Source organism: Neopsephotus bourkii, unplaced genomic scaffold (genome assembly GCF_033783945.1).
Source record: "Neopsephotus bourkii isolate Nb327-2 ecotype Australia unplaced genomic scaffold, CSIRO-AGI_Nbou_v1 NB_1574, whole genome shotgun sequence".
NCBI lineage: Eukaryota > Metazoa > Chordata > Aves > Psittaciformes > Psittacidae > Neopsephotus > Neopsephotus bourkii.
The window spans coordinates 2564765-2592438 of NW_026902050.1; the positions used below are offsets into that span (position 1 = coordinate 2564765).

Consider the following 27674-nt stretch of genomic DNA (forward strand, 5'->3'; position numbering starts at 1 on the left):
ACTGTTAGAAAGCTGTCAGTTACTAATTTATTCTGCAAGGACTAACTGATTCATTGGCAAGTGAGTGGGTCATATTCTGCTTTGCATATAGCACAGTTTTACTCTTCAAAGTGTCTCTAGAAACTAAAAGAAAGCATGTTACCAATACAAGCCTATGATTCTAGCATTTCGTTCAATCATAAAACCTTTATTTTTACAAAAATAAGTGGAGTTCTGCTTAAGGGAAGTAAAATATGATGAAATTTTTACAAATTTTAAGTATTTCATTTTCACTATCCCCTGAAAAGTAATCAACAGAGCAACCCCCTGCTGCACCTGTGTATCATTTAGAATATTTTAGAGTTTTGAATTAAACTACCATCTTTGAACATAAGAATTCCTTCTGAAGTGGTCAGCGATCACCTATTCTGAAACAAACAATCCAGATGCTCTGTTTGGGTATCAGGAACACACCAAGATTGAAATAAGAAGTTAATTCATTTCTTAAGGGTTGCATCTGAAGGACAAACCCTGTAGTTACCTCTAAAAAGACATGAAATTCTTGCAAATTAGAATGCACGAATATGCATTTCTGTTTCATGCATTTTTATGTGTTCTTAAGTGCTGTACATAATAGGCAAAATTTCAAAGGAGTGAACACTGGAAAGATTTCAAGAATACAAAACAAGTTTGTGCATTTCTAAACTTCACATTTAGGAGAAAATTAGATTTTATATTTTATGTGAAGCATTTATGTTTTGACCACAAAGACAGCAAAATTAGAACAACAGAGCAACTTGAAGAGCAATATTAAATATATTTTACCACATTTTCAAGCTATAAATCAATTAGAGCCTTAATTTCCTTAATTTTGGTTTGTTTTATTTCACTTGCTGAAGGCTTTCTGGTAGCAAAGGCTCCTGCTGCAAGTTCCCTCTTCTTGTTCTGAATTTTCAGCATATTTTCCTCCACTGAATCCTTCACAATGAACTGAAAGACAAAAAAAGGCCCCATTGAAATGTTGGGGTTTGTTGTTTGGGGTTTTGTTTGTTGGTTGTTTTTTTTTTTGGGGGGGGTGTTTAATTAAATGTTTATGATGGGACATTTAGGTACTTTAGGGGAAAAACATAGCTGAGTGAGCCTAAAGCACACTTATATTTTGTTACTACTTTGTGAAGCAAACACAAAAGGGAATAGTACAGACAGAGAAAAAGGTTTTGTATTTTAAACACACACCCCCACACCCCTTTTTTTTTAACACTTCTTGGAAGAATATTTATCCCTTAATTGCTACTTATATGAGAAGAGAACCAGTCTTCAATTTCCCATGTTTTTTGTGACCAGGTATTAATGCAACATGCTAGCTGCTCTTTTGCAGCCGAATGAGCTGCTATGACGAAAGAAGAAGCATTCTATATACTTTCAAGACAACAAGCTAACAGCCAGGCCAGGCAGCAGCAATACTACCCCATATAAATCACTCCAAATAGCTCCAAACAGGGACATCTGATCTCTAAAGTTATTATTTCACAAGAAGTAGCAAGTAGCTTACATTTAATATGATCTTACAATCCAAAGCCCACACTTCAAAAATCACAACTTTTGAGTTTATTCATGAGATTATGATGTCACAATTCTTTTAAAAGTACAACAAAGCTTTCTGAAAATTATTTATTTATTCATAATCAGAACACTGATCCAACAGATCATCTCTCAACTTACCTTAGTTATAACAACATTATGCTTCTGACCCAGCCTGTGACATCTATCAAAACACTGGTCTTCTGCAGCAGGATTCCAAGCCTACCAATAGCAATAATGAACAAGTTAAATAACCACTGGTCAAAATACATAATAAAATGCACATAAAATCACAAGGAAGTTATCTGATAATGATGGAAGTACCACCATCTCTTGTACAAATACTGCCTGCAGATTAATTACTCGCAACCTAATTTCTCACTTAAGTATCCCAATATAAATAAAGCTTTGAGAACTTCTGGTTATATATTCATAACAAGCAGGAACTTATAAACGTACAAATGCTTTAAAAACTAAGTTTGTCAGGGGTCTAGGAGACATCAAAACAATCTTATTTCTGAAATACACACTGTATGTACTAACTGCTTCAGTACTCTTTTCCTGATAACAAAACCTAAACCAGCTGAACACAGGCAGTTAATTCATCAGTAGACTAAGTCCCCTTGTCGTTAAAAAAGGAAGGCCATGTATGCTTCCATTAGTACATGCAATAATCATGAAGATAGTTAAAACAAGGAACTTGCAGAACACAAAATAATAGTGTAGCTGTTCCTACTTATGCTTAGGATGTTAACACTAAATATAAGGATTTGGGAAATGCCAGGTCTGCACTGCATTTTTCCAGCATGTTTTTTCTATTTAAAGGCATAATGCTACTCATTGTCACACAACAGATATTTAAATCTAGCTAAAATGTAATCATATTCTTTCTGTGATAAGAAAGTCTCATGCAATGGGCTCACCTTGCCCTGTCTCCCACATAATGAAAGTTACCTAGGAACTCTTCTTAACAACTCCTTTCTACAGAATGGGGGAAAGAAAAGCACTAGGCTAGCACAAAAAAAAAAGACTTATTTAGATTCTAAGAACCTCTGATGCCCAAACCCACTTAAGACATCAAGATGCAAGATAGAAGCCAAACAAGTCTTGCTTCTCCAATATAAGATAGTGAGCAGAAGTACAACAAATGATGTATCTGTCACTACAAGATGAACATTCCTGGTTATGTAGAGCAAACTGTTCCAATACTAATCTGACTGTAGGAAGTTGTCCTGAGGCAAGAGCTAACCCAATCATGCGCAAGCATGTTCCATTCTATTTTTGGTGTAATCAAGTAGGACCAAAGTGTGCTACTCTCGCTCTTCTTCTCTCATCAAAGGAAAACTGAACTGAAACAGCTCTGTGCCTTTCTGCAGTATCTCATACAAAGGATACTGTATTTTACATGGGAAAATATAAAGAAACTTGAGCCTCAGAGAAACTTGTATACTTGCGGTACTCTCATATTAGAGGTTTGTACTTCTTCCTAAAGGTGAGAATTCAGCAGATACAATTGTATTTAAACAAACACTGTAAAAAAGTGGGGGGAGGGGCATAGTCTGCGGTTGGGTAAATGCTACTCCCTTGCACTGTGACACACCACCTGTCAGCAGACCGCTAAGCTACAGTTCTGCAACAAATCCACAGAATTTGAGTAGAAAAAGTGTGGTTTTCCACTAGCTCCAGAGGTTTTTCTGCTTCTTAAATCCTATTATTGCCGCTCATTCGTTTCAAAGAATGCTAATGCATGACCGCATCTCATTCAGCACTGAACATTCAAACATGAGACCATAAAGGTCATGTGGTCCCACTGCCCCTTCATCAAATGTAAGTAGTCAACCACTGCCACATGGGGTGGCTACCACTATAAGATGGTTAACAGCAGGATGAGGAGTTGTTCCATGGTATAGGTGTATAAAGGCTCCAATTATATTTGGTTGTGGTTTGTGAGATATAACTATACACTGTAGATGAGCCAGTGTCAACAATGCTTAACTTATTTTCTTACAACTGCTTGCTGCAGGACAGTGTATGCATAACACCTCATTATCTTCACAGAAAACTGAAATTCTCTTGGACTCCCCACAAGTTTTCTTATTCAGAGAATTCTTAAAAAACCCCAACCGAACAGTTGGACTAGATGGTGGTGCGGTGCTGAACGTCCCTTCCAACTGAACTATTGAATGAAACATACACAAAGACAGTACTTGTGAAGATGTATTATAATCCATAAGAAACCTTTTCCAAGGCAACTGCTCCCGATTTAATTAACTCATATTTAATTCCTTTAGTTTGTTAAGCTTTTGTCTTTATGCTGTTGTTACCACTAACCTGATGTTCAATCTAGTACTTTATTACTGGGATAACCAGATGCTACACTATTATTTGTTGGTTTGTTTTGAAGTGCACAAACTGCAGAATTTGTCTCAGTTTCCAACTGCTAAAAAAACAGGACATCAGAGAGAGGAGTACAGAGTGAACAGGGAAATTCAGTTTTGTACAATGACACAAAAAAAACAATTTAAGAACACCATTTTGCTATCAATAAATGTAATTTACATTTTTATTCCTTACAAATGATTTTGCATTCCCAAGCACTTTAACGAAAGGAAAAAAATGTCATAAATTTAGGTATCACCATCTTTCTCGGTCTCCTACAACTACAAAATGTAACCTCAGACTCATATCTGTATTTCTGAAATAAATGCACAAAAATAACAGACGAGACTAGAGCAGAGAAGCATTACACTGTACCACAGGAAAAAAAAAATAATCACACTGTTCCTGAATTTTCACTTTATGGCTTTTGAAGTTATTAAACAGAACAAAAAGAAAAACACATTCAGAAGTGTCAGACAGACAAAGAAATAGAGAAGGAATAGATATCAAATGCTACACTGTCACAGCACTTTGTTAACAATGCTACTAATATTCTTTCTATTCACAGTAAATAACAGCACAAAAATACTGTGTTAGAATAAAAACGTGCCAGGGAAACAAATTAAGAAAACCCCTATTTGCCCTTTAACAGGTACTCATCAGTATCATTCATTCTCACAGGGCCTTTCCTTGTACCTCCTAGGAAAACACCAAAAGGAGGTTCACCTATATGTAAGCCAGATCATTATTAACAACCTGTTACTCACAGGATCCATTAAAAACACTCGGGAAGCTGCTGTCAGATTTAATCCAACTCCACCTGCTTTCAGAGACAAAAGCATTACAGTTGGGGATCCTCCTTGGCTGCTTTGGAAACACTGAATTGCTTCTACTCTTTTCTTCTGTGCCATTGACCCATCCAAACGAGTAAAGGTAAACCCTGATTCTCTGAAGAGAAAGTAAAAATGTTCAGTTTACCAATCAATTTTCTGCAACAACAGGGAAAAAAAAATCAAAATGCCAACCACTACATTGAAATAATTTAATTTTGAGAAATTTTCTAAAACACTAAAAAAATGTGTTTATTAAAAATGACAGTTGTTCTACTTACTTCAAGGGATTTTCTATCAGTGACAGGAAAGTTGTAAACTGAGAAACAACTAGACATTTAGCAGCTGGATCATCCCTCCGTAGTTCTATCAAAGCATGCATGAGAGCATTTATCTGAAATCAAATAAAGACTTATGTAGCTTATTCTGACTTGGTTAGATCCTACTCCTATAGGTGCTTCGATGAGTTTCAACTGAGAAATCACTGCTCAGCAATACCTTTTAAATGAATTAATCTTAAATTCTGTGTGTGGGGTTTCTTTTAGCTTCCAAAGAAACCTAAGGGTTGAACACTTTTAATGGTGATTGATAGTGCTTTGGGGAAGAGGATTCACAAACCCATTCTCCAGACATACTTCTCCGTGTCAGGAGTCAGAAAGGTCCCTGCCTCCAGGACATAACAAAAGAAAAAAAATAATAAAAATGTCAGAAGAGAGTACTGGAATTCCGACAAGTAAGGCTTAACCTTTCTGTTAGGGTGGTGAGGCACTGGAATGGGTTGCCCAGGGAAGTTGTGAATGCTCCATCCCTGGTGGTGTTCAAGGCCAGGTTGGATGAGGCCTTGGGTGATATGGTTTAGAGCGAGATGTCCCTGCCCATGGCAGGGGGGTTGGAACTAGTCGATCTTAAGGTCCTTTCCAACCCTAACTATTCTATGATTCTATGATAAGAAAGGTACAGCCCTGAGGCAAGTGTTCTACTTAGCACTACTCAGGAAGCAAGAAAGGCTTCCCCTGGGAATATTCAGGCAAACAAGCTATGCAAGACCCTTAGCTAGGTGTGACAGAGAACAAGGAGGCACCAGAAGCACTCTTGAGACCAACATGAGAACAAAAAGAACACTGAATTGTATCCGAGGCAAAAGAACATCGCCAGTTTTCTCATGTACGGTTTAGCTATGATGAGGTAAAGAACCACTAACTAAAGAAGGCAAGTAACTGCACCAGCCAAAAAATAAAAATTAATAAATAAATAAGTAAATTTATTTCAGAGCACAATGTCCTAAATTAGGTCTCAGGCCTCCACAGAAAAATTTTTAGAGAATAAATTTATAGCCAAGTTTTGAAAGAATAAAAATTAAAACAAAAATAAAAAAAAAACGTTTCAGAAAAATCCATCTCAAAAAAAAGAGGTCAAGGTATAAGCAGAAAGATTTAATTTCTTGCAGTGAATGCACAATGAAGGTGGGGCAAAAAATGTGACAGACCTTGAGAAACCGGTCTGCAAACCAAAATAAAAATCTCCCTAGTTCATCTGACAAGTGTTACACTGAACATACGATGCCCAGTTAGTTTTGCCCTCTAGAGCAAAATGCATATTCTTTAGGCAAGTTTTAAGAAAGGACTTATGCAGCTTTTTAGTTTCTAGAAGCAAATTAAGAGCTGAATAATCTCTACTCTATAGTAGTTCTATACCCACAGAAACCTTCAGAAACAAAAGGCAAAGCAATAGCTTTTTTTAACTGAAAGTCTCACATAATTAGTACACATCTCTGTACAGCACAATGACCGTTATCAAATTACAAATGGTGCTCCTTTCTCTTGTTTCCCTGCTGCAAAGTTTGTGGTAAGATGTTATTACATATTTTCTCCTGTGCTGACTAGTCTGTGAAGATTTTCAAATAATAAGGTTATGCATATGTAAAGTACGTTCAGTGTATTTACATAAATATTCTAGAGAGTGCTCTACAAAACCGTAACAAAGCCAAGTAAAACGATATGAAATGTACCTTTGAACTGGATATCCACTCCTGATCAGACTTCTTTTCATTACTGGAATCTATTTCCCCTTCCAGGGGACATTCCACCAAGTGCTCTGCTCGAAGCTCACTCCTACAGAGAGGGCATTTGGCATTTGGCTACAAAAAAAGCCCAAATGACATTAGGAGAAACACATTAAATCAAATTATTTAGAGTGCTAAAGATCAACTTTTAGAAGTACCTTTCAGGAAATTATTGGTATTAATACAAACAAAAAAAATGTCCTCAAGAATTCATTTGTAACACAACTGCTTTGTCATTTCTGACATGACAATAGGAACATTTCTGAGAACATCAGGTAACACAAATATTACATGTTTTAAAAACCTCAATCTTCCTTAAAACTGGTTGTCTTTCTGGCCATATTTATGTATGAAATAAGCAGCTAAATATTTTAAAGCAATCAAATATTTGGACTATGGGGAGAAGACTAAAATATCAGAAAAAAATAAACCATCTTTCAAAGACAAGTCATTCTTTGTAGCTAAGAAAGATCTTGTTAACCCTTTTTCTTCAAAGCCTGCACAGAAATAATTGCAGTCTGATGAAATACGCTTTGTCAGGGCCAGACACAAAGTATCTTTTCTTCTTCCCTAACACAGATGAGAAATGAGGCATAATTTAACACCAAGGTTTGGGGTTTTTTTCTCTGAAGTATACTCTAGATAAGGCAGAGTTTACAATTTATGCAACAGGACTTCCATGAGACTACTCACAAAACTTTAACAAAGACTGCGCACACTATGCAAATATACAACTTTACAGAGCAAAAATAACAAGCACGAAAAACTTTTGCCTAACAGCAACCTTTTAAAATTAGCTAACTCGGTTTATATAGTAATCTGGCCACAGAACCAAGGCATCTTTAAACAGGCTATAAAGCAGACCTCACAAAGCAGATGAATACTGGAAGCTGCTAATCTGGAATGAGCTTCTAGCCAGTTAAAGAGGCTGGTGGTCATAGTCTGCATATATGAATTTATTGCAGCAAGAAAAGATAACCTTTGAAGAGACAGAACCTCAACACAAATGTACCTGAAGTTTCCAAAATGTAGTTACAAATGAACCATTCCCCATTTGCCAGCAACCCAAAAAAAATCCTCCAATAACACGACAAAATAAATGAACTTTAATAAATCTTAAAAAAAAAGAAAAAATCCTAACAGTGCTCACAGAGCTTCTCAGTTTGTTATACACATCTTTTTGCATCCCTTCTCCAATTTAGTACTAGTCAAAGCCAACACAAAAACCCAAAATGCAACTAAACAGTGCCAATAAAAATACGTAAGACTTGCAGTGAAAGTATATAAGAGTGAAAAAACTGTCTTGCTATCAACAACTAGGAAAAAAAAACCCCACCAATACTGTAGAGATTTTACAGCTTCATTAGGCCTTCTGAAGCTAAATGGAACGAAAGACTGGAATCAAGGTGTTAATTTTCAAGCTGTTAACTACTAAGAAAGTTTTTCCAATTTCAGAATATATTTTTAGGTTAACATTGGAAAGATAAAACGTTATCCAAGTCTGTAACCAATGAAAGGCTAAACTTGTCACTCAGCAGTTTTGGGCTGGCAGCTTCACATCCCATGCCTCACTAATGGCTTAATATTCTCACTTGTATTACTCATGGAAACCACAGGCATACTGCCTGGCAGAATCCTTTTTGAACTCAAGCTGTTTTGCGGGAGGAAGCATGCTTTAAGGTGGTTTGCTTTGTTTTAAAGGTGGTAAGTACTTTCCCCGAGCTATTTAATAGGAGAGAGTTGCACTGTAACCAGTCAGCCACAGGAACTACCCAACTGAGATGCAGCACTAGCACAGACACTTATTATGTCAAAAAAGTGAATTCCCCAACTTTGGAATTTAGATGTCTGTTAGTGTTTTAGCTGGAAGCTGCAAAACCTTCCTTGGAAATTGATTTAAATTAGGAAGCATTTTGAAAGTAAGAAAAGCTTAATTGCTTCTTTAGAAACTCATGACAGTTCAAGAGCAGAATCTACTATTTCACTACTATGTAAGCAATCTACGGAACAATGTGGGATTGGACAAAGGTCCTAGTTCTGCAGATTCCTAGATGCCTTCCAGGCAAAGCATAGTAAATAACTTGACTGTACAGTCAAGTAATCCAGGTTCCATCACATCATAACCTGATTTATTTCTCTGCATGACTAACTACACCTGAAGGCTAAGTAGGGGCACTGACTCTACTACAGACATATCAAGAACTTCTGCACTGGAACAAGGCCTCTTCTCTGTTCCTTAGAGAACAATTTCACATCACTAGTTTCCCCTCAAAATTCTCAGAGACTTTCAACTAGGATAACTGCATCAGAACCTTGCATGTCTGGCAACGAAACAAAGTCAAACTGCATGCCAGATAGGTAACACTTCCTAACTTTGTCTTGTTGGGTTGACTAATTATGCGCAAGCAGGGACTGATTTGTCCCCTGCCACCTCCAATAGAGAACACCACCTAGATTTAGCCTGTCACTTGCAGCTCTACTGTGGCTGAGTACAATTCCAGAAAGGAAGTGCTGCAGCACTGGATACTGATGTCAAGATTACTGCACTATCAGATTGCCCTAGAAAGGAAAAGGCAAACAAGAAGAAAAAATATAGCTTAGAAGCACACAAGACATACTATGTTTAAAAACCAAACAAATTAAAAAAAAAACAACCAAAAAAAAAAATCAATCAAAAGACCCTCATGGACAAGCTTATTCTGGAGACAGTCCAGAGAAGGGCCATAAAGATGCCCTCTAGCAAGGTAGCTCTTTCACAGCAGAAGGTTATCAGCTTGAAATACAGAGAATATACATGATTTTACTTCAATAGTCAACTTCCAATACACAACTTTGGTCTCTTTCAGGCACAACAAAATACACATGTATCACACCATGTAAAAGCAGTAAAGAGCATCGAGCCATATGAAAGAATACAATGCAACACTGGTTGCCATCACTTTTACCTCAGGGACAAAGGTGAGAACTGGAGAAAAGGTCTCTGAAAATACTGGTGAACCTTAAAACTGTTCATTTTGAAAGCCACTCTCAGTAGTTTGACTTTAGGACAACAAGTTTTTATAACTCCGCTGATAACTAGGCTTACACTATTCATGTATGATTTAAAGGAACAATAGCTAGATGTCCTTCTGGTGATACCAGTTCATCACTTTCAAATAGCCATTACAATTAACTGCAACCATAGAACAACCAACCTGCTCACTTCTAATGACTTCAAAAATACATGGCCTACAAAACACATGTGCACAGCGTGTTATCACAGGAAGAGTCAGCGATTCCAAACAAACTGCACATTCTTCATCTGAACCAGAGCTCAGAACCAGCTTCATTTTGCTCACTAATACCTCACGCAGTTCTTCAGGAGTTTTACTATCTGCAAATATAGAAAGACACTTTGAGATTTTTATACAGGGAACACTCTGAGGTCGCATACATTAAACAGTTCTATTAATCGAAATTTAACTAGGACAGTTTATACACAATGAGGATACACCCTACCACGTATAAACCCACAAACTGGCCAGCACTACAGAAAACTCTAACCTACAATTTCAAATCACATGAAGAGTAATCTTACTTGGAAAAATTATAACTAGAATTCTAAGAAACTCGACAGTGGTAAGCACATATGCAACACAATGCCTAACGGGAACAAGCATTTTTCATATGGCAGCTGTTCAGGTAGTAACATTGAGTTGACATTATTTATGGTTAAGATTGCTTTATTTCATTCTTTTAGAAATTCAAATCATACTAGTTACTAATTAACTTCTAAATAATTGTTGAACAATTTCCAATCACTTCTCCACCCTGTATTTTTCAGGAAGATAAATTATAACCTTCTAAGCAAGATTCTGACCATATCTCACGGTCTTTCAGTTTCCTGAAAAACTATGCCTATAGCCAATAGCATCTCAAAATAGGATATTTCAAAATATAGAATTTGAGAATTGTCAAATTTAGAGTATTTCAAACAGATTATATTGCTTCTGAAAAACAAACGCACAGTTTTTAACACTATGCAGCTGTACAGTTCTGGCTTATCAAAAATAAAATGTCACTCTTCTTTCACCCTTTCTTACAGCCATAACAAAGTCAGAGCTGACAAAAGCTACCGATCTACAAGCCATTCCTGAAAGCCCCTCTACATCTCCTCTCCTGAGGCAAAGAAAAAAATTTACTGTAAAAGCACTTCTGTAAATTATTACAACAGATGCACTGCTCGTTAACAAGCCTTGTGCATTTTGGCTCTGTAGGGGACCTCTTTGTTCATATTTGAGTATGTGCTAGGGCACCCACTTCTCAAACATATGGTATTGAAAAAAATAAAGGTAACAAAGCTAAAAGTTCAATAATTCAAGCTGAAAAGGCTGAAGCTAGAAAGCCTAGAAAACAAATAAATGTGTTTCTGTTCTTGAATATGAAGTGCAAGTCCTGCTTTTAAAAACAGAGGAGCCAAAAGCGTTCACTCACCAGCTGAAAAACTAGATGAAGATGTATTTATACACAGACGAGGATGACAACAAAGCTGCCTCAATCTGAGGAGGACACCAAGGATGTCAGCATAGTGAGCTAGTACAGTCCCTTCACTGAAAAATCTGAACATAAGTTTTATGGTTAGTGTGAAATGCTACAGCCTGAAGTAACAGATGACATCAAGTGATGAAGTGTAACTATTAGAATGATATTCTAATTTTTCACTTTCCTGTTTTAATTTTCTCAAATCCTCTTCTGAACAAGGTACAAAAGACTACCAGTAACATGTTTGATGTAGAAGAAACACTAACACATGGTCACAAAAATTTTAAGGCCGTTCTTTACATAGCCAGTATCCCATTCTAATACATAGCTCTGCAATAGCCTCTACTTTACTCTTCAGAGCTGAACAGATGCTACACTCATCTGCAATTTTTCGTTTACAGCATACAAATTGATACACTTTGCTAATAGAGCTAACATAATCAAAACTTCCAAAACACTAAGTCTGTGGTATCAAAATCCAACCTTCAGAATTAAGAAAGCCTTCTACTTACCTGCTAATAGCAGCTTTGCCCTCCTTCTTCACCGACTGATAGATTTGTCTCTCTTCCTCTGTGAGTGTAACATACTGAATGAGTACTTTTCGTTCTGGTAACTCCAAAACAGGTTTTCCTTTAACCTTACTTGTTTTAGTTCTTCTAAGGGTAATACTCCTAATCAGAGACTGTAAACGCCTAAAAAGATATATATCAACAACATATTACCCAGCTGGAGTTGTTTCATTTTCAGTTTTGTTTTTCTAGCTTTTCAGTTGTTTTTCTAGCTTATTGCATAAATACATGTTCTGTACAAAGTCCAAGACTAACAGTACAATATAATTCATTAATCTGAAATATAAAATAATTTGAATCATTTAATATTAATTAGAACTACAAAGTTGAAATGAGAACTGATACCAACCGCATTTCAAGCGTGAAACACTGATTAGTCACATTGCCCAAGCACTGCTAGTCATACTCTTTCATAAACCCTTTGGGAACACTTCGTACCCAAGTCCTCCTGGAACTCCCATTGTGACTGGACGTTGAATTGTTCTGTGCCACCACTCTCGATCAGTAAAAGGCTTCAGTTTTAAGAAGGAAATAAGTGACCACAAATCCTTTACAGAATTCTGAATAGGAGTGCCTAAACAGAAAACAAAAGATTGCAAAACCTCAAAGACAGTAAAAAGACACAAATTTTAGTAAAAGTGACAGTTTAGTGCTTTCTTCAAACCATACACCACGGACGAGGTCTCTTATAACTAGGCTGACATGTCATTAAGTATAACATGTATTTTTTAATTGAACTATCACAAAACTCTTACATACATGAGTGCAGATCTCTAGGAGACTTGGCTGTTAATTTTTCCATTTCAGCTTCACCAGCAGCAATCACAATCATGATATACTTTAAGTTACATTTAAGGATCATATACTTGCATGGTCCCTGGCAGTTTTTAGGATGACTATTACATTTCAAAAGCTGCTGAGGTTCCAATATGTACGTAAAAGTCTGAACTTTTAAACTGACATGACATGCCAGATCGTAAATAGGTCCCTTTTTCCTTGCAATTCTATCAAACCTGTGTATCAAAAGTTATTTTAAAATCTGTCTAACTGAAAAAAAAAAATGAAAAAAACCCAAACAAAAAAACCCAACAAAACAAAAACCCAACACCCACATAAAACCAAGCAAACAAAATGAAAAAACTTAAAGAAGACACACCTAAATCACAATGTTAAAAATGCAAGCTCAAGAACATTCCAAATGAATCTGAAGCAGGCAGACATTAACCCAGTATCTCCCAGAAAAATGCAAAGTGGAATCACCAAGTAGAAAACACAAGATGGTGTTATATTAAGACAATCTGCACTGCATTTCCTCTGGTATCAAATATTTTACCTGTAAGTACCCATCTTCTGTGTCCATCCAGATTTAAGGCAGCTTTAGTTTGCTGAGCATTTGGATTCCGTATAGTGTGCCCCTCATCCAACACAATTCTCAGCCACGTGACGTTGTGTAAAGGGCTGTCGCCTTTCATCTGAAACACAGTATTTTTTAAACCTTCCATTAAAATTAAAACTTTTTCACAACTTTGATTAAGCAAGCTATTAATATAACAATTCCGCAATTAATATTGGAGGATATTTATGTACACCTTGTTGATTTACCAGTACAGAAGAGTAAAACTATGAATGAGGCATTCCTCCTTTTAGATTTAATGATTCCTGGAAAATGTTACCAGTCTTTTCATACTTAGTATGAGGAATTAGCTACAGCAAAAATCAGCTCAGTCTGAAAAGAAAGGCTTCAAAGACACAGAGATATAGAAAATGTATCATAGAATTAATTTTTAAGATGTAAATCTTCAGGCTTTTAAAAAGGCTAGAATTTCTCTAAAATCATGACTTCACAAATACATCTCATGCAATGAGCTACCTGGCTGCAGCAGCCCACATCAACAAAAACTATGTAACTATGTTTTCATATGTTCCATATTCTTTGAATGCAACAGGCAAAAGGCAGAAATGGAAGCCTCCACTGAGATTTGGGAAGATTTACATACTTGCCATTTTTTCCTATCCTTAAAAAGTGTCCTCCTTAAGTTATCATAATTGCAGCCAAATAGTTTTCTCTACAGATGAAATTAAAAAAATAAAATAATTAAAAAAACAAAAAATAAATAAAAATAGAAGATAAAATTAAAATAAAATAAAAATAAAGAAATTAATAAAATAAAATAAAAATATAAACCCCTGTCTTGGTTATCACAGCAAACCAGTATGAAAGTATGTAAAGCAAAACTACAATTATAACCTTTTCATTACCTGCCAGAATAGTACTTGAATATACTGCCATCATTAGCCTGAACACTGGAAGTCCTGAACAGTGAGGGGTCTTCAAAGAACACTTTTTCTTATTTACTTACTCCGTAATCAGTAGCCAAGATGTTGTATGTTGTCAGTACAATGTCTTGTTCTGAAAGAAACGACGGGTCTCTGCTACGGTCAGAACCGTAATACATATAAATATTGACATGAAAATCTTGGTGGATGTGTTGTTCAAACTGGTCCTGAAAAAAGAGTTGCCAGAAGCCACACAAAAGACACTTGTAAGCTACATGATTGTTAGCATAATATTCTTTTAAAGTTTCCTTAGCTAAAAAAACACTTCCTCTAGCCCTGTGACATTCTACATCCACTTTATATAAACAAAAGCCATTTGGATTTGGGTTTCTTTTTACTGCTCCCCCGAGGTGAAAAGAGGGACTAGAAGCAGTCACCTCTGTCATTAGTAACAGATACAGTACCACATTCCGTTAACTCTAGCTCTACTTTTTGTATGCTATTAATTCACATCTGGATGGTATATGCACTTCAAACCCCACTGTTCCTCCCAAATTGTAATGGAAGAGCTTTTAAGTTTCTTTTTCACTTTCTACCTTCATCTTCTCTTTGTTCATTCTTTCAAAACCTTACTGGATTAATGACCTACATTTTAACATAAATGACAACACAATCATTGAAGTATTCATTTTAACACCAATGATTATATATTCCCTACATTTGTGCTGTGAAGCACTCTGAATACGCTAATCTTGACAGACAATTAAAAAAAAAAAAAGACAACAAAACCCCCCAAAATTTTAATTTCTGAAGCACCAGATTCTCAAGTTTTCTTTTTAAATACTAATTTGGTTTTGAATTGATGAAAAGATTATTTATTTACATTATTTGATGTTTATCAATTACATTATTTTAGTGTTTTTCCTACAATCTAAGATTGTTTCCTTTTCTTACTAATGTTCTAACCACAGACAGCAAAACCTTCCAGATAAAACACAACTTGAAAGTTAAAGAGATCCCCTTAATATTTGTATTCAAAATGTCATGAAAACAACATAAAACAAAAATTGACCAATGCAGAGACAGAGCTTCAGAAGGGCCCTGCAGCCTGTTCACCCTAGCAGACCTACTCCAACATATCGTGAACAGTGTGCCAATAATCAAACGCCTCTAATGTCACATGCATTATCAATAAAGTACAATAGTATTTTATTCTGAGCATGCACGAAGAAGGACCCATCTCTTCCACCTTCTTCATCTGATTTAAGAAGTTGAGTCACCCAAGTTCCAAAAGTGCCAAACTGAATCTGCCTAGTCAAAACCAGGGAACAGAAAGTGAGCTTGCTACTCATGGAACAGCACTCTCATTACAATATGACTCCATTTTTAAAATTTCTATCAAATAAACCTCTCTCATGAAAGCAGATGTTTCATAAAAAAGGAAAACCATGACCTAGCATGAGAGACTACAGGGAGTACTATTTCTACTACATCATAATCAACACACATCACATACACATATTTAGGAGGCTTAGCACTTACAATCCAGTTGCTTAAGACAGACAGTGGACACACTATCAGCGTTGCTCTGGGGCCATCACCAGAATATTTCTTCTCAACTGACTGAATGCTAGTGGTACCTGAGAAAACAGAAGTCGTATGTAGTGGCGTAACAGCTCACTAAAGCAGAAATACAAGTTCAACAGATTTATGGTTCTCTGTAAGTCCTTTCTAAATTTCTTCACCTGCAGCACCAAAGCTATTTACAAAGACATAAGCTTCATTTATTAAGTCACATATGCATACTACTTATGCTTAGAAAAACAACCTACAAAACACTATTATTTGTATTCCTTCATTACCTTTTCTCTTTGTTCGTCTTTTTAAAGTAGATGGAGGTAGAAGAACAGATGCAAAGCCTGGATCTTCTTGGATAACAAAGGAAGTTACTGCAAAGCCCAACACATACAGATTTTTCACACCATGCAGAACGTATGTGTGCATTTATTTTTATGACATGTTTCATCAAGCCATTATCCAGATTACTTTTCCTTTCCTATGCAATAATGTAGAATATTTCCTACACAGTAATGTACAATATCTTGAGTTGGAAGGGACCCATAAGGATCATCAAGTCCAGCTCCCTGCTCCTTGCAGGACTAGCTAAAACTAAACCACATGGCTAACAGCATGATCTAGATATTCCTTGAAGTCTGAGAGGCATATGTGCAGAAATATAGTATCCTATACATCTATTTCAGGTTATGAGTCTTCAGAGGAATGCAGTTTACCAGTTGTTTACCTTAGCATAGGTTTCACTCAGTATTTTAAACCTAACCTTAACCGCTTCCTCCAGAGTGCCATTAGCCCCCCTTTTTTTTTCATACTTAATTCAACAAATGACATGTGTTCTTGCCTCTTCAAGACCACATTTCAGGTATTTATCACCAAAAAAAAAAATAAAAAAAAAATCAACAAACAAACAAAAAATAACCCACAAAAACAAACAAAAAAAAAAGTTTTTAATTCGTTTTTCCAACCCTAGTGCCCTGACAACAGGTCTATGTCAAACTCTACAAATCTTAATAAATTGAGTTTTTCACCATCTGTTTTACCCTGCTTATAGCTTGTTACACCACCTCTCCTTTAGCTAAGGAAACAGATCACAACACTTGAAACTAAAATACTGCCTTCCTGTTCAGCAATGTCCAAAATTTTCTGCTTAGAAGTTCTGGTTGAACAAAACACAAAAAGACAAAGCACAAAGCCCCCAAGTTTAGTTAATTCCTTTTCCAGTTAATTAGAAATCCTTTTTGGGTTGGCTTCAGGAAGACAGACACCAGATGTCACAGTAACCAACTAATAAAAAAAGAAATTCCTCACAACTTACTTTTGGTTTGTTGCACTAGCAAATCTTCAGATTCTCCCAAGTCACTGCTTCCTGAATATCTGGGTTTCTTGGCTTTATCACTAAGGTATTATCATTAGGAAAGGAGACGGAAAAAAAAAATACAGAGAGAAAGAAACCCCACAACTCTACTTCTGCTCAAATTTACACATTAAATCTCAAGCGCATTGAGCAAATGAACTTGATATTGCAAACAAGATACCACTACGACTTGAAAATTCACTGATTCTAAGGATTTGAAAAAGGAAAGCACAGAACACGGAGCTGCAGGGTGAATGATGCTCATAAAGCGTGGTACAGATTATCACTGAAGTTCACCGCAATTGTAAGAGGCTAGTGTGGTGGGAAGGCTCAAACATGTTAGTAAGTTTCAGAACTTCATCAGCCCAAGGCTGTTCCTGTCAGAAGCATGCCTACAAAGTATTTCTAAAGACCTAAAAACCCAATTAATACTAGAAGGAAGATTTATTTCACAGCCTGTTTTTTTAGCATGCCACACACTGATGATACTAGACACCTTTACTAGTGAAGGAGACATGCAAGCAAGCAGTCACATAACCCTGGCTGAATAAGTAAATGCTTTTTTAATATATTTCAAAGTGCAACACAGATACAGAACACTTAATGATAAATGTAAGCAGAACTACAGCATACTGAAAAGCGAGGAGAACACAGGAACACATTTCAGGCTATGGTTAGTATTAACCACGTATCACTTTATGTTTACTCAAAATCTACGTATCAAACCAACAAAAATATTATTCCAATAATCTACCTTTTTGGAAGACAACTTGAGTCCTTCAGAGGAGCAGTTTCCAACTTTTTTATGCTAGAAACACCAGGGTCCATCACGTTGCTAGAGTCTTTATAAAGAAAATGGTATTTATGAAAAATATACATAGTCTTAAGCTCAATTATCAAACCAACTTTAACATAAAACAACTTAATCAAGAACAACTGTGAACTTTTAAAACCTTAGCTCTGCAAGGGACAAGTGCTACTGCTACTGTGATAAAAAATGAAAAATAAAAATACTCTTTAAACAATCTTAAATATTCATGAAGTCATAAAACATGTACTGTGCTTGCAAGTGGTCAAAAACAAACTGTTAAAGAAGAAAAACACAAATATAAGCATTGCACTGTTAACAGTAAAGTTATTCATAGAAGTCTTAAATGCTAAATGACCTTACTAATTAATAACAACCATTAATTAGTCAGGTTTGACCTTACTGATTTCTACACTGCCAAAAGCTAAATTAACAATTGCTACATTAACAGAAAAAAGTGGTAACATCACAGATGTCCAGGGTGTTAGGGCTGTCCCAAGGGAGTTGTTTTCATTTGGGGTTTTTGGCAGGTTTTTGTTTGTTTTCTTAAGAGTCTTTTATCAGGTAGTGAACAAAACATCACCTCTGAACTCTGCAGATCAGAAACAAAAGCAAAAAAGAAAACATATCAAGACAGAGCTGCTTTCAAAACTGAAGGCACCAGTGCTTGCAGAAAGAGTTTTGGTGTAACTCAGGTAAGAGAATTCATGCTTGATTCCAGATTTAAACTTTAATACAGATTTAATACAGTCCTGAAGACGGCAAACCTTGCAAAGACTCAATAAACAGATACCAATGTAATGTATAACAGGATGAGAAATGGGAGGCAGGGTGTAGTACGGGTTTGAAAGATGTTATCACTTTTTCCATATTAAATAATAGGAGAAATAAGCTCTCCCCTCACTGCTGTAAACAGTAACTCATTAAAATGCTTAATGCTCTGGAACAAAACAAAACAGAACAAAAACTTGGATGCTATTAGGTTCTTCAGTTTTGGTAAAGGTTCTGTTTTTTCTGGAAACACTCATATTGACCTCATGGAAATCTGCTTTTCCTCCTTTCCGGAGTACTGGTAAAAATAACTTTCACCAGAGGCACTTCATACTGTGTTCTCTCCATATCAGTCCTTTTCAGTTATCTTACTTTTACATTTCTTTACTGTGAGATTGGTGAAGCACTGGAAGAGGCTGCCCAAGGAATCTGGGAATGCTCAATCCCTGGCAGTGTTCCAGGCTAGGCTGGACAGGGCCTTGAGCAACCTGGTCTGGCAGAAGGTTCCCCTGGCCATGGCAGGGAGGTTGGAACTAGATGAGCTTAAGGTCCCTTCCAACCTTGATCATTTTATGATTCTTGTGCTATCAGTTAAGGCATCTATATTAAAATTCCTTCACAGGACAGTGAGGAAGAGAACTGCAAAAAAACTTCAAGCCGCATACGTTTCTTTCATCATGTTCAAGAGCATGAAGAGCTACAAAACTTACTAACAGCAATTACAATTTTTCATATACATCTGTACATTCTCCTGATACAACCTGAAAGCTACAGGTGTGACAAAATCCTTCTAAACACTTGTCATTCACTCATTACTTAAAAACATATACATAAAAAAAAACCAACCCTTGATACAGAAGCTAACTGCAATTAGCTACTAATTTTTAAACAAACAAGATTTTAACAGATGCGTAAGTGCTCCTGTTTTACCTATGAGGAAGTAAAAAGGAAAGCAAACGGAACTCTGAATCCATTTCTGGAATGTGGTAACTTTCCTGGCAGGGTTCAACTTTCTCACAAGGCACTCATCTTTTCGTATGTCAACTGAAGCATCTTTAAGGGTATGTTTCAAATACCTTTCTGAGATACTTCGTTTGTCAAGAGTTTGTGAAGATTAGCACTGACCACAGACTAAGAGTACTCCAGATCATAACATTAGTTATCATGAGAACATTACTGGACTTTTGATAGCTTGCTGTCACCTTTACATAGTCTGCGTCCAACGCTGTTCATGCTGTTAGTACCAGATTCCTATTGAGGAATGGAAACTTTTATTCTTTAATGTAGCAACTGGAAAAAATGCCAATAACATTATTACACTAATCTGACCAGTGATTAATCATGCTCTGAATCATGAAAGACTCACTCAGTGGCAAGTCAGTCAGTCACTTAAAGGTGCTGAAAAAGGTGTATTTATACAAAACACAACTCTCAGCATTGGCACTGTCAGAGAATATTGCATAATAAAGACCTAATCCTAGCCTTTCATTTACTTCATTTTCTTCAAAATCATGTCTTAATAAAAACAAAAAGCACGTGAACTGCACTACCCAAGAAGAGTCTGCACCCTGGTGTTAGCTCACTTACTGTAGTTTCCCCTCCTCACTTCATTTCAAGTATTTGGCAAAAATAAAAGCCAAGAGATGTATTTATTTATTTATTTATCTGCCTTACACCAAGGCCCTCTGCTTGCTATTTTAGTTGTTACAGGCACTTCCTCAAAACCCCAGAGGAACTACGCATGCATACCCCCAGGAAAAAAAAACAAACAACAGTCTATTTGTGCAGTCACAATTTGCCTTTTAGACAAATTTATAAGAAACTTCAGAAGTTATAAAACTTAACACTGAGAAGTGTTTATTCCTCCTTATTCTTCTTTCAAGGATACTTAAGCATATACTCCTAAGATAATACAGTATACAGCTCAGTTACACACTGAAGTAGCATAGTCCACCTACCTTCAATTAATCTACCCTATTCTTCCTCTTAAAGTACTTAAGTAACATTCATTTTCTACAAAACATATACAAAGTTCACCATACAGAAAGTTACTAGGCATAGGGTTTTTTTATTAACTATATCAACACTTTCATCTCACCTCATAAAACTTATCACTTGAGATCTTTTGAACAGGAAGAGGCTTGCCATCTTGAAAGTTTGTGAGAATCAACGCAATAGTAGTAAGTGTTTTACCCTGCATAACAGAAAAGAACGTTGTATCTTCCACAGAATGAACCAAATGCCCAACCAATCAGGAAACACATGCACACATTCCGAATTTAGACTCCACCCCCCCAAACAAAGCAAAAACAAACAAAAACCAAAACGAGCTTCATAAGTATTACCAGTCCCATATCATCAGCCAGTATTCCTCCAAGAACATTTTTAGGCCGCTGCTTTTCTGCAAAATTTGTAAGTGTATTATAGTAGAAGTTACTTCTCTCTTCCCAAAATGGTGGCAAATCATTACTGTTCTCACGTGAAACCATCCAAGCTAAAGCCTGCTTCTGATGGGGAAGCAAGAGTGTGGCAACAGCCTGCAAATTAGAGATATATTATGTACTATTCACATATTAGCGTGTATAAATATATAAAGGGGGAGTGTCACGAGGATGGAGCCAGGCTCTTCTCAGTGGCAAGCAATGACAGGACAAGGGGCAATGGGTACAAACTGGAACACAAGAGGTTCCACTTAAACTTGAGAAGAAACTTCTCAGTGAGTGTGACAGAACACTGGAACAGGCTGCACAGGGAGGTTGTGGAGTCTCCTTCTCTGCAGACATTCAAAATCCGCCTGGACACGTTCCTGTGTAACCTTATCTAGGTGTTCCTGCTCCGGCAGGGGGATTGGACTAGATGATCTTTTGAGGTCCCTTCTGATCTCTAGCATACTGTGATACTGTAACATTCCATTTTTGGAACAAAAATTTTTATAAAGTCCTTTGTATCTACTATTTTCCCCCCACCCCGATTCAAGCATCTCCTGTATCCAGACAAAGCTAAACATGCATCTAGATGTTTAAGTACTTATATTTTTATATAAAATGGTTTCTAGCTTAAGAAATACCTCCGCTCCTTCCAGTTCACAAGTTTTATCATCTTCCTTCAGATCCTCAAACAATTTGTCAAATTCACTTTTAAGCTGTATAAATGAAAACAAAAAATGCAATTAAAATTATTGCAATTAAAAATAATCTCACTAAACAATCAATGACTACTAAATTATTTGTCATATGGTAATCAGTATAGATAGGTCTAAATATATAGATAGATCTATAGATAGGTCTCACTTTAGACCTGATTTGCTGGAATATGTTTCTTAGCTACTGATACATAAAAATGAAGTTCAGTTTTTTCCAAGACAATCACATGCCAATACAAGCAAGAGCTTAAGAAGGGATGCCTAAATATATTTTCTTCCTTGTACAACACTCATTAAAGTAATACTTCACTCTAATTTGAAAGAGCAAATAAAAAGCAAAACCAAAAATAAACCACCACCCAATCCTTCACATATCACCCTGGAAAAATCTGAAGATAAAAGCCTGGAAGTCTGATTTTATTTTCACTTGGGAAAATACTTGATATGTGGTAAAGCATTACGACAGAGACGCCACCTCAACAATGTAAAAAGTAAATTACTGAACAACTAAAGCTTTCCAAAATCACATGGGACTCAAGGTTGTCACAGCTAAAATGTCTCCTCACAGTATGAAAAAAGTTCAAAAGTTCAAAATGACTTCAAACCAGATAGGTGACTGACAAGGCGGGGGGAGACAACAGACTTCCACTTCACTAGAACTGCTTTGTTAATGAAAAATTAAAGGCCCCAGTGTTTAAATTTCAACTTCCACGTATTTAAATATGAAATGCAAACCTGTTCAGGTGTCAACTGCACAGCAGCATGAACTGGGGCACTGTAACTAGGACCAGCTCTCCCAGAAATCCACTTCGATGCAAAATCATATTCTGAACCTATGTGCCATTAAAAGAACAGTATTTTGAAACACAACGATATGATGACTTCTCATTCCCAGCCTTCACTGGCTTCTAAGTAACAATGCTGATCAGACTGTGGGCTATAAAACAGAATCTTTCACTTTCTCTTAGCCTCAATTTACTCTTTACTTTCACTGGGGCAAAGACTTTCTACAAAGCTTTGTAAGACTCACAGGCAATGAGCTACAGGTTGAGATCCTTCAAGATGGCAACCATGTTTCTTAAATATTATTGTGTCACATGAAATCTGACTTGGTGACATTACAACAACTGATAATCATAGAATAGTTAGGGTTGGAAAGGACCTTAAGATCATCTAGTACCACCCCCCTGCCATGGGCAGGGACACCTCACACTAAACCATGCCACCCAAGGCTCTGTCCAACCTGGCCTTGAACACCATGGGCAACCCATTCCAGTGCCTCACCACCCTCACAGTAAAGAACTTCCTCCTTATATCCAATCTAATCTTCCCCTGTTTAAGTTTTAACCTGTTACACCTTGTCCTATCACTACAGTCCCTAATGAAGAGTCCCTCCCCAGCATCCTTAGAGGCTCCCTTCAGATACTGGAAGGTCTCCACACAGCCTTCTCCAGGCCAAACAGCCCCAACTTTCTCGGCCTATCTTCATATGGGAGGTGCTCCAGTCCCCTGATCATCCTCGCGGCCCTCCTCTGGACTTGTTCCAACAGATCCATGTCCTTTTTATGTTGAGGACACCAGAACTGTACACACAATTTATTTATTTTTTTTTTAACTACAAACTCTTTTTCAATTAACTATGTGCAATGCAACCTGTAAGTTAAAAACTGAATTCTAAGTATATGTCAAACAAGATCTATCCCTCACCATGCATTTATTTCTGCTTGCATCCTTATCCTGACTACCACTGCTTCAACAAAGCTTAGTTCCAGAAGCACAGGTGCTTTTTGTGTAAGGCTGGCTCTGCAAAGCATGATGTCTGCTAAGCTCATTTGTTTAGAGACATCTCATCTCTATTTGCTCACACCTCACAAGTAGCACTCATGCCCTAGCACTTTTCTAAAAGGCAGCAGTGTCCCTGAAAACCTCTCCTTATGAAAGGATCTGACCTGTTTTGTTGTTTCTCTTTTTTTTTAATACAAACCAAATCAATCTAGAGAAATTCAGGGAATCATTATGGATTTTTAAAGAACTTAAGGAATCAAGTATGTTTCTGAGACTGCTCAACTGTCCCTCCAGTTGCTGGCAGGTAACATAAAATGTAAGAAGTACATTTTTGTGTCCTATAAAGTTTGAAATCAATAGCTGTGGAGTCTGCATTATTCCCCAACTAAGTTAAAAAAATCATTTTGTGAATGACAAGATAATGACAAGAATTAAGCCCTCAAACATTTCTTCCAACCAGTGGCAAGTTCAATCTGAATATTCTAAAAGGAAAAAAACCCCAACAACTCAAACCCAAAACTTCAACACTTGCCTTTCGGAGGAGGAGCCAATTTAAATCCGTGCCTTTTTAGCTGATCTAGCACTGCTTCCTTGTTTTCTTCTCTTCCCCAAAAGCTCATTTGTACAGGCATGGTAAAGGCATTTTTTGCTCCGTAAGGGACAACCCTAATAAAATGCAGGAAAAAAAAACACAACAGTAATTTTTTTAGTGTTTACTTTTCCATAAAAACCTTATTTCTTCAGCAAGATGTTCCAGATAGGTGTTAGTTCTCATACTCCATGAACCTTTAATACACACCACCACATGCAGTTAATTTAAGAGTTCCACAACGACTAAGGAATTTGCTCTAATGTCTTTACATTTTATCACATACAGAAAAGGATGAACTGTATGCATGTAGTTCAATGAAAGAGTCTGAAAACATGAAACTTTAGTAAGTATTCCTCTACTCTACTCTCATGAGAGCCCACCTGGAGTACTGCATTCAGCTCTGGGACCCCAAACATAAGAATAACAGATCTGTTAAGAGCCAGTCCAGAGGAGGTCACAAACATGATCAAAGGACTGGAGCACCTCTCCTATGAAGACAGGCTGAGAGAGCTAGGATTGTTCAACCTGGAGAAGAAAAGGCTCCAGGGAGACCTTAGAGCAGCATTCAAGTACCTAAAGGGGCCTACAAGAAATCTGGAGAGGGACTTTTAACAAGGGCCTGTAGTGGCAGGACAAAGGGGAATGGCTTCAAGCTGAAAGAGAGTAGATTTAGATTAGATATGAGGAAGTTCTTCATGATGAGGGTGGTGAGACACTGGAACAGGCTGCTCAGAGAAGTTGTGGCTGCCCCATCCCTGGCAGTGTTCAAGCACAGGTTGGATGGGGCTTTGAGCAACCTGGTCTAGTGGAAAGTGCCCCTGGTCATGGCAGGGGGGTTGGAAGTAGATGATCTTTAAGGTTCCTTCCAGCCCAAACTGTTCTGATTCCACATTATAAAGAGCTGCCAAGAGTTCTCAAACGAGAACTGTTATAGTTCTCAGAATTTGCTAGTGTAGCAACCAAGAACATTTCTATTATTCACAGAACCAAAAGCATAATCTTCACACTTACCCTTCAATTAATGCTAGTTTGTTGTCCATAATGCCTGCCAATGCTGCTGCTAGTTCTTTTTTTATATGGCCTACCTGGTCTCCATTCACATTATTCACTTTCACTGCATTTTTATCATAAGGATTATTGGGCTCTCTCTGAAGTGCAACCATTTCATTGTTATTAACCTAACAAAGCAAAAAAACAAACACGAGAACACACTAACTTAGTTGCAAATTATCTGCAGAAATATCACACATTGCCTTAAATATCTTAAAGATTAATTTGGTATAGTATTCTGTTCAGTCAAGCTACCATTTACGCGAAATATAAAAAGCATTACAGAAGAGCTACCAAGAAGTTATCAGCAATTTCAAAAGTAATCCTGAGAGCAAGAACTTCCTTCAATTCCTACCACATTTCATAAGGGAATAAACATCCCTTTCTGACAGTGTAAGCAGTTCAAAGACTTATCTAACTTCCTGTGTTCAGTCACTTTCATTTCCCTTATGTGGATGAGGAGAGCTACCAAATAAAACCAGAGTTGAAAGCTTGCTACCTTAATTACATTTTGAATCAGAATGTTTTAGATTAAGTACTTCCTGTGAAGAATGTTGAAAACAGCAAGTTAGAAGAAAATATCTATCGTAATTATACTTAGCCAAAAGTTCCACACATTATTAAAATTTAATTAAACGTATTTTTTTTCTGAAGCTTACAACTTTTTATTCTGCTTTATAACTTATCACACACTTACAATCCCTGTGTAGTATCGTAATCCAACAACACTTCCTCGCAAAGTTCCATACAAGACAGCTGAGTCTGTTTCCTCCTCTGTTCCAGATGTGTCACTTGCAGAGAAGCCTTCCAACCCAAGACTGGTAGAAAAATCAGAAGAGGACAAATGGGAACAGTTCCCCTCTTCTCTGTAGATGTTACATTGAGAGCATCCTCTAGCACCATCTCTGCAGAAAGACAAAGTGTGGAATATTTGACAATAACTTTAATAGCAATAACAACAGAGGTCTTATTTCCTTGTAAACTATTTTACACCTTTATATACAGCTACCTATAAACTCCAAGTTTTACAACTTTACTCACGTAATTTTTACCCGGAAACATGACGAAAATATAAAAGAGTTTTGTATTGGAAGAAAATGTCTGCCATTTTCTAATCCCAAATAGCTCAATTTAAACCAGTTACAATAAAGAGCTGGCAACTTAACTCACCAAACTATGGCACCTGTGCATTCCAACCTACCTTCCCTCACAGGCTTAAAACCTGTTTGTAACTGCCTAACTGTATGTGTGGCTTATAGCCACAAAAACTGAAATGCTAAAACAACTCCACGTACTTATTAAGCTCACTTTCACAACCTGATGTGTATTATTGCTTTATAATAAACTTCAGAGATAACCAGCTGCTCCAACGCAGGTCAGGTAATTACACTATGTATTTCTAATACAAAGCTAGCCAGGCTTCCCTTCTGCTGCTCAGATACATCTACTAGCTCACATTACTTAATGTAAAGAGATGGAAAGATAGCTACCTACACATTTAATGTGTGCCTGAGTGAAGACTGACATACTAACAACTGTTTTTAACACGAGTACTTTAACAATAAAATCTCAATACAAGTTTCGGTTGATACATAACAATTGTGACGTTTGGTGGATCGCAAAACTACGCTTCTGTATTGCTGGATTAATTGAAGAGTACTGCCAACATAAACAATGAGATACCATGCACTAACTACTCAGAGCTTGGCATAGCAAACTTTGGTTTCTTTTGCAGATGATATCTAAAGTTACTGCTCAATCGGCATTCCATTTCCTCAGACACAAAGTTTAAGACGCTTTGCTGTGCTAACTGCAGACGAGCCAGCCGGGGTTTACTACAAGCCATTCTGAAGATGCCCAGGGGAACCCCTCTCCGGGAGCCCTGCCAGAACGCAGAAGCAGCAGGTACGGGCCGGCACTTACCGCACATCAAACAGAACAAGCACAGGGTGGCGGAGACGCAGCCTCTCCGCCAGCCACTTCAATTCACCGCGACCGCCGCTCGCAGGAAAGGGCGCGAAGCGGCCCCCAGAAGGAGGCGCACGCCGCTAAGTGGGTCAGCACCGACACGTCACAGCGTCCGCCACCACCTCCTCCGCCTCACCTGGGCTTCTTCCACGACATAGCCGCTAACAGCACCACCAACTAGGCTCCCGCGGCCCGCAGAACCAGAGAACGCTACACCCACCGCCGCTCCTGGCCGTGTATCCGCACACCAGACCCAACAGCAGCCACTAATGCCAGCCCGGGGCTTCGGTGACGTTGACCAATGAGAGCACCACGGGCCGGACGAAGCCGCTTCTTCCCTGCCTCTTCCGGAGGCGCGCAGCCTGCGGCAAGCGCCGTCGCCGTGACCCGGAACCACACAGCGGACATGTTGTGCGCCCATCGCTGCGGGG

The 27674-nt window shown here is 37.4% G+C and overlaps 1 protein-coding gene across 1 annotated transcript; it reads right to left on the bottom strand.

The window, feature by feature from the left end:
• On the bottom strand, positions 1–27674 carry HLTF (helicase like transcription factor). Its single transcript, XM_061371517.1, has 24 exons — positions 27380–27674; positions 25973–26180; positions 25237–25403; positions 24166–24299; positions 22584–22681; positions 21774–21848; positions 21052–21243; positions 20805–20900; positions 19909–19957; positions 17882–17969; positions 17089–17168; positions 16061–16147; positions 15741–15838; positions 14282–14425; positions 13255–13393; positions 12360–12495; positions 11865–12044; positions 11305–11429; positions 10026–10204; positions 6778–6906; positions 5051–5163; positions 4707–4887; positions 1702–1782; positions 1–969 (listed from the first exon to the last, which is right to left on the bottom strand). The coding sequence occupies exons 1-24, from the start codon at positions 27397–27399 to the stop codon at positions 817–819; spliced, it is 2952 nt and encodes a 983-aa protein (XP_061227501.1). The 5' UTR covers positions 27400–27674; the 3' UTR covers positions 1–816.

Excerpts from the sequence above, each read along its gene's own strand:
- HLTF (XM_061371517.1), bottom strand. The coding sequence starts at position 27,399 with ATGTCGTGGAAGAAGCCCAG. Across the intron at positions 21,244-21,773 it reads GTGAACTGGAAGGAGCGGAG|GCTGTTGCCACACTCTTGCT; the intron begins GTATTTCTTAAG and ends TCTAATTTGCAG. Across the intron at positions 12,496-13,254 it reads CAGAAGATGGGTACTTACAG|GCACTCCTATTCAGAATTCT; the intron begins GTAAAATATTTG and ends TTTTCTGTTTAG.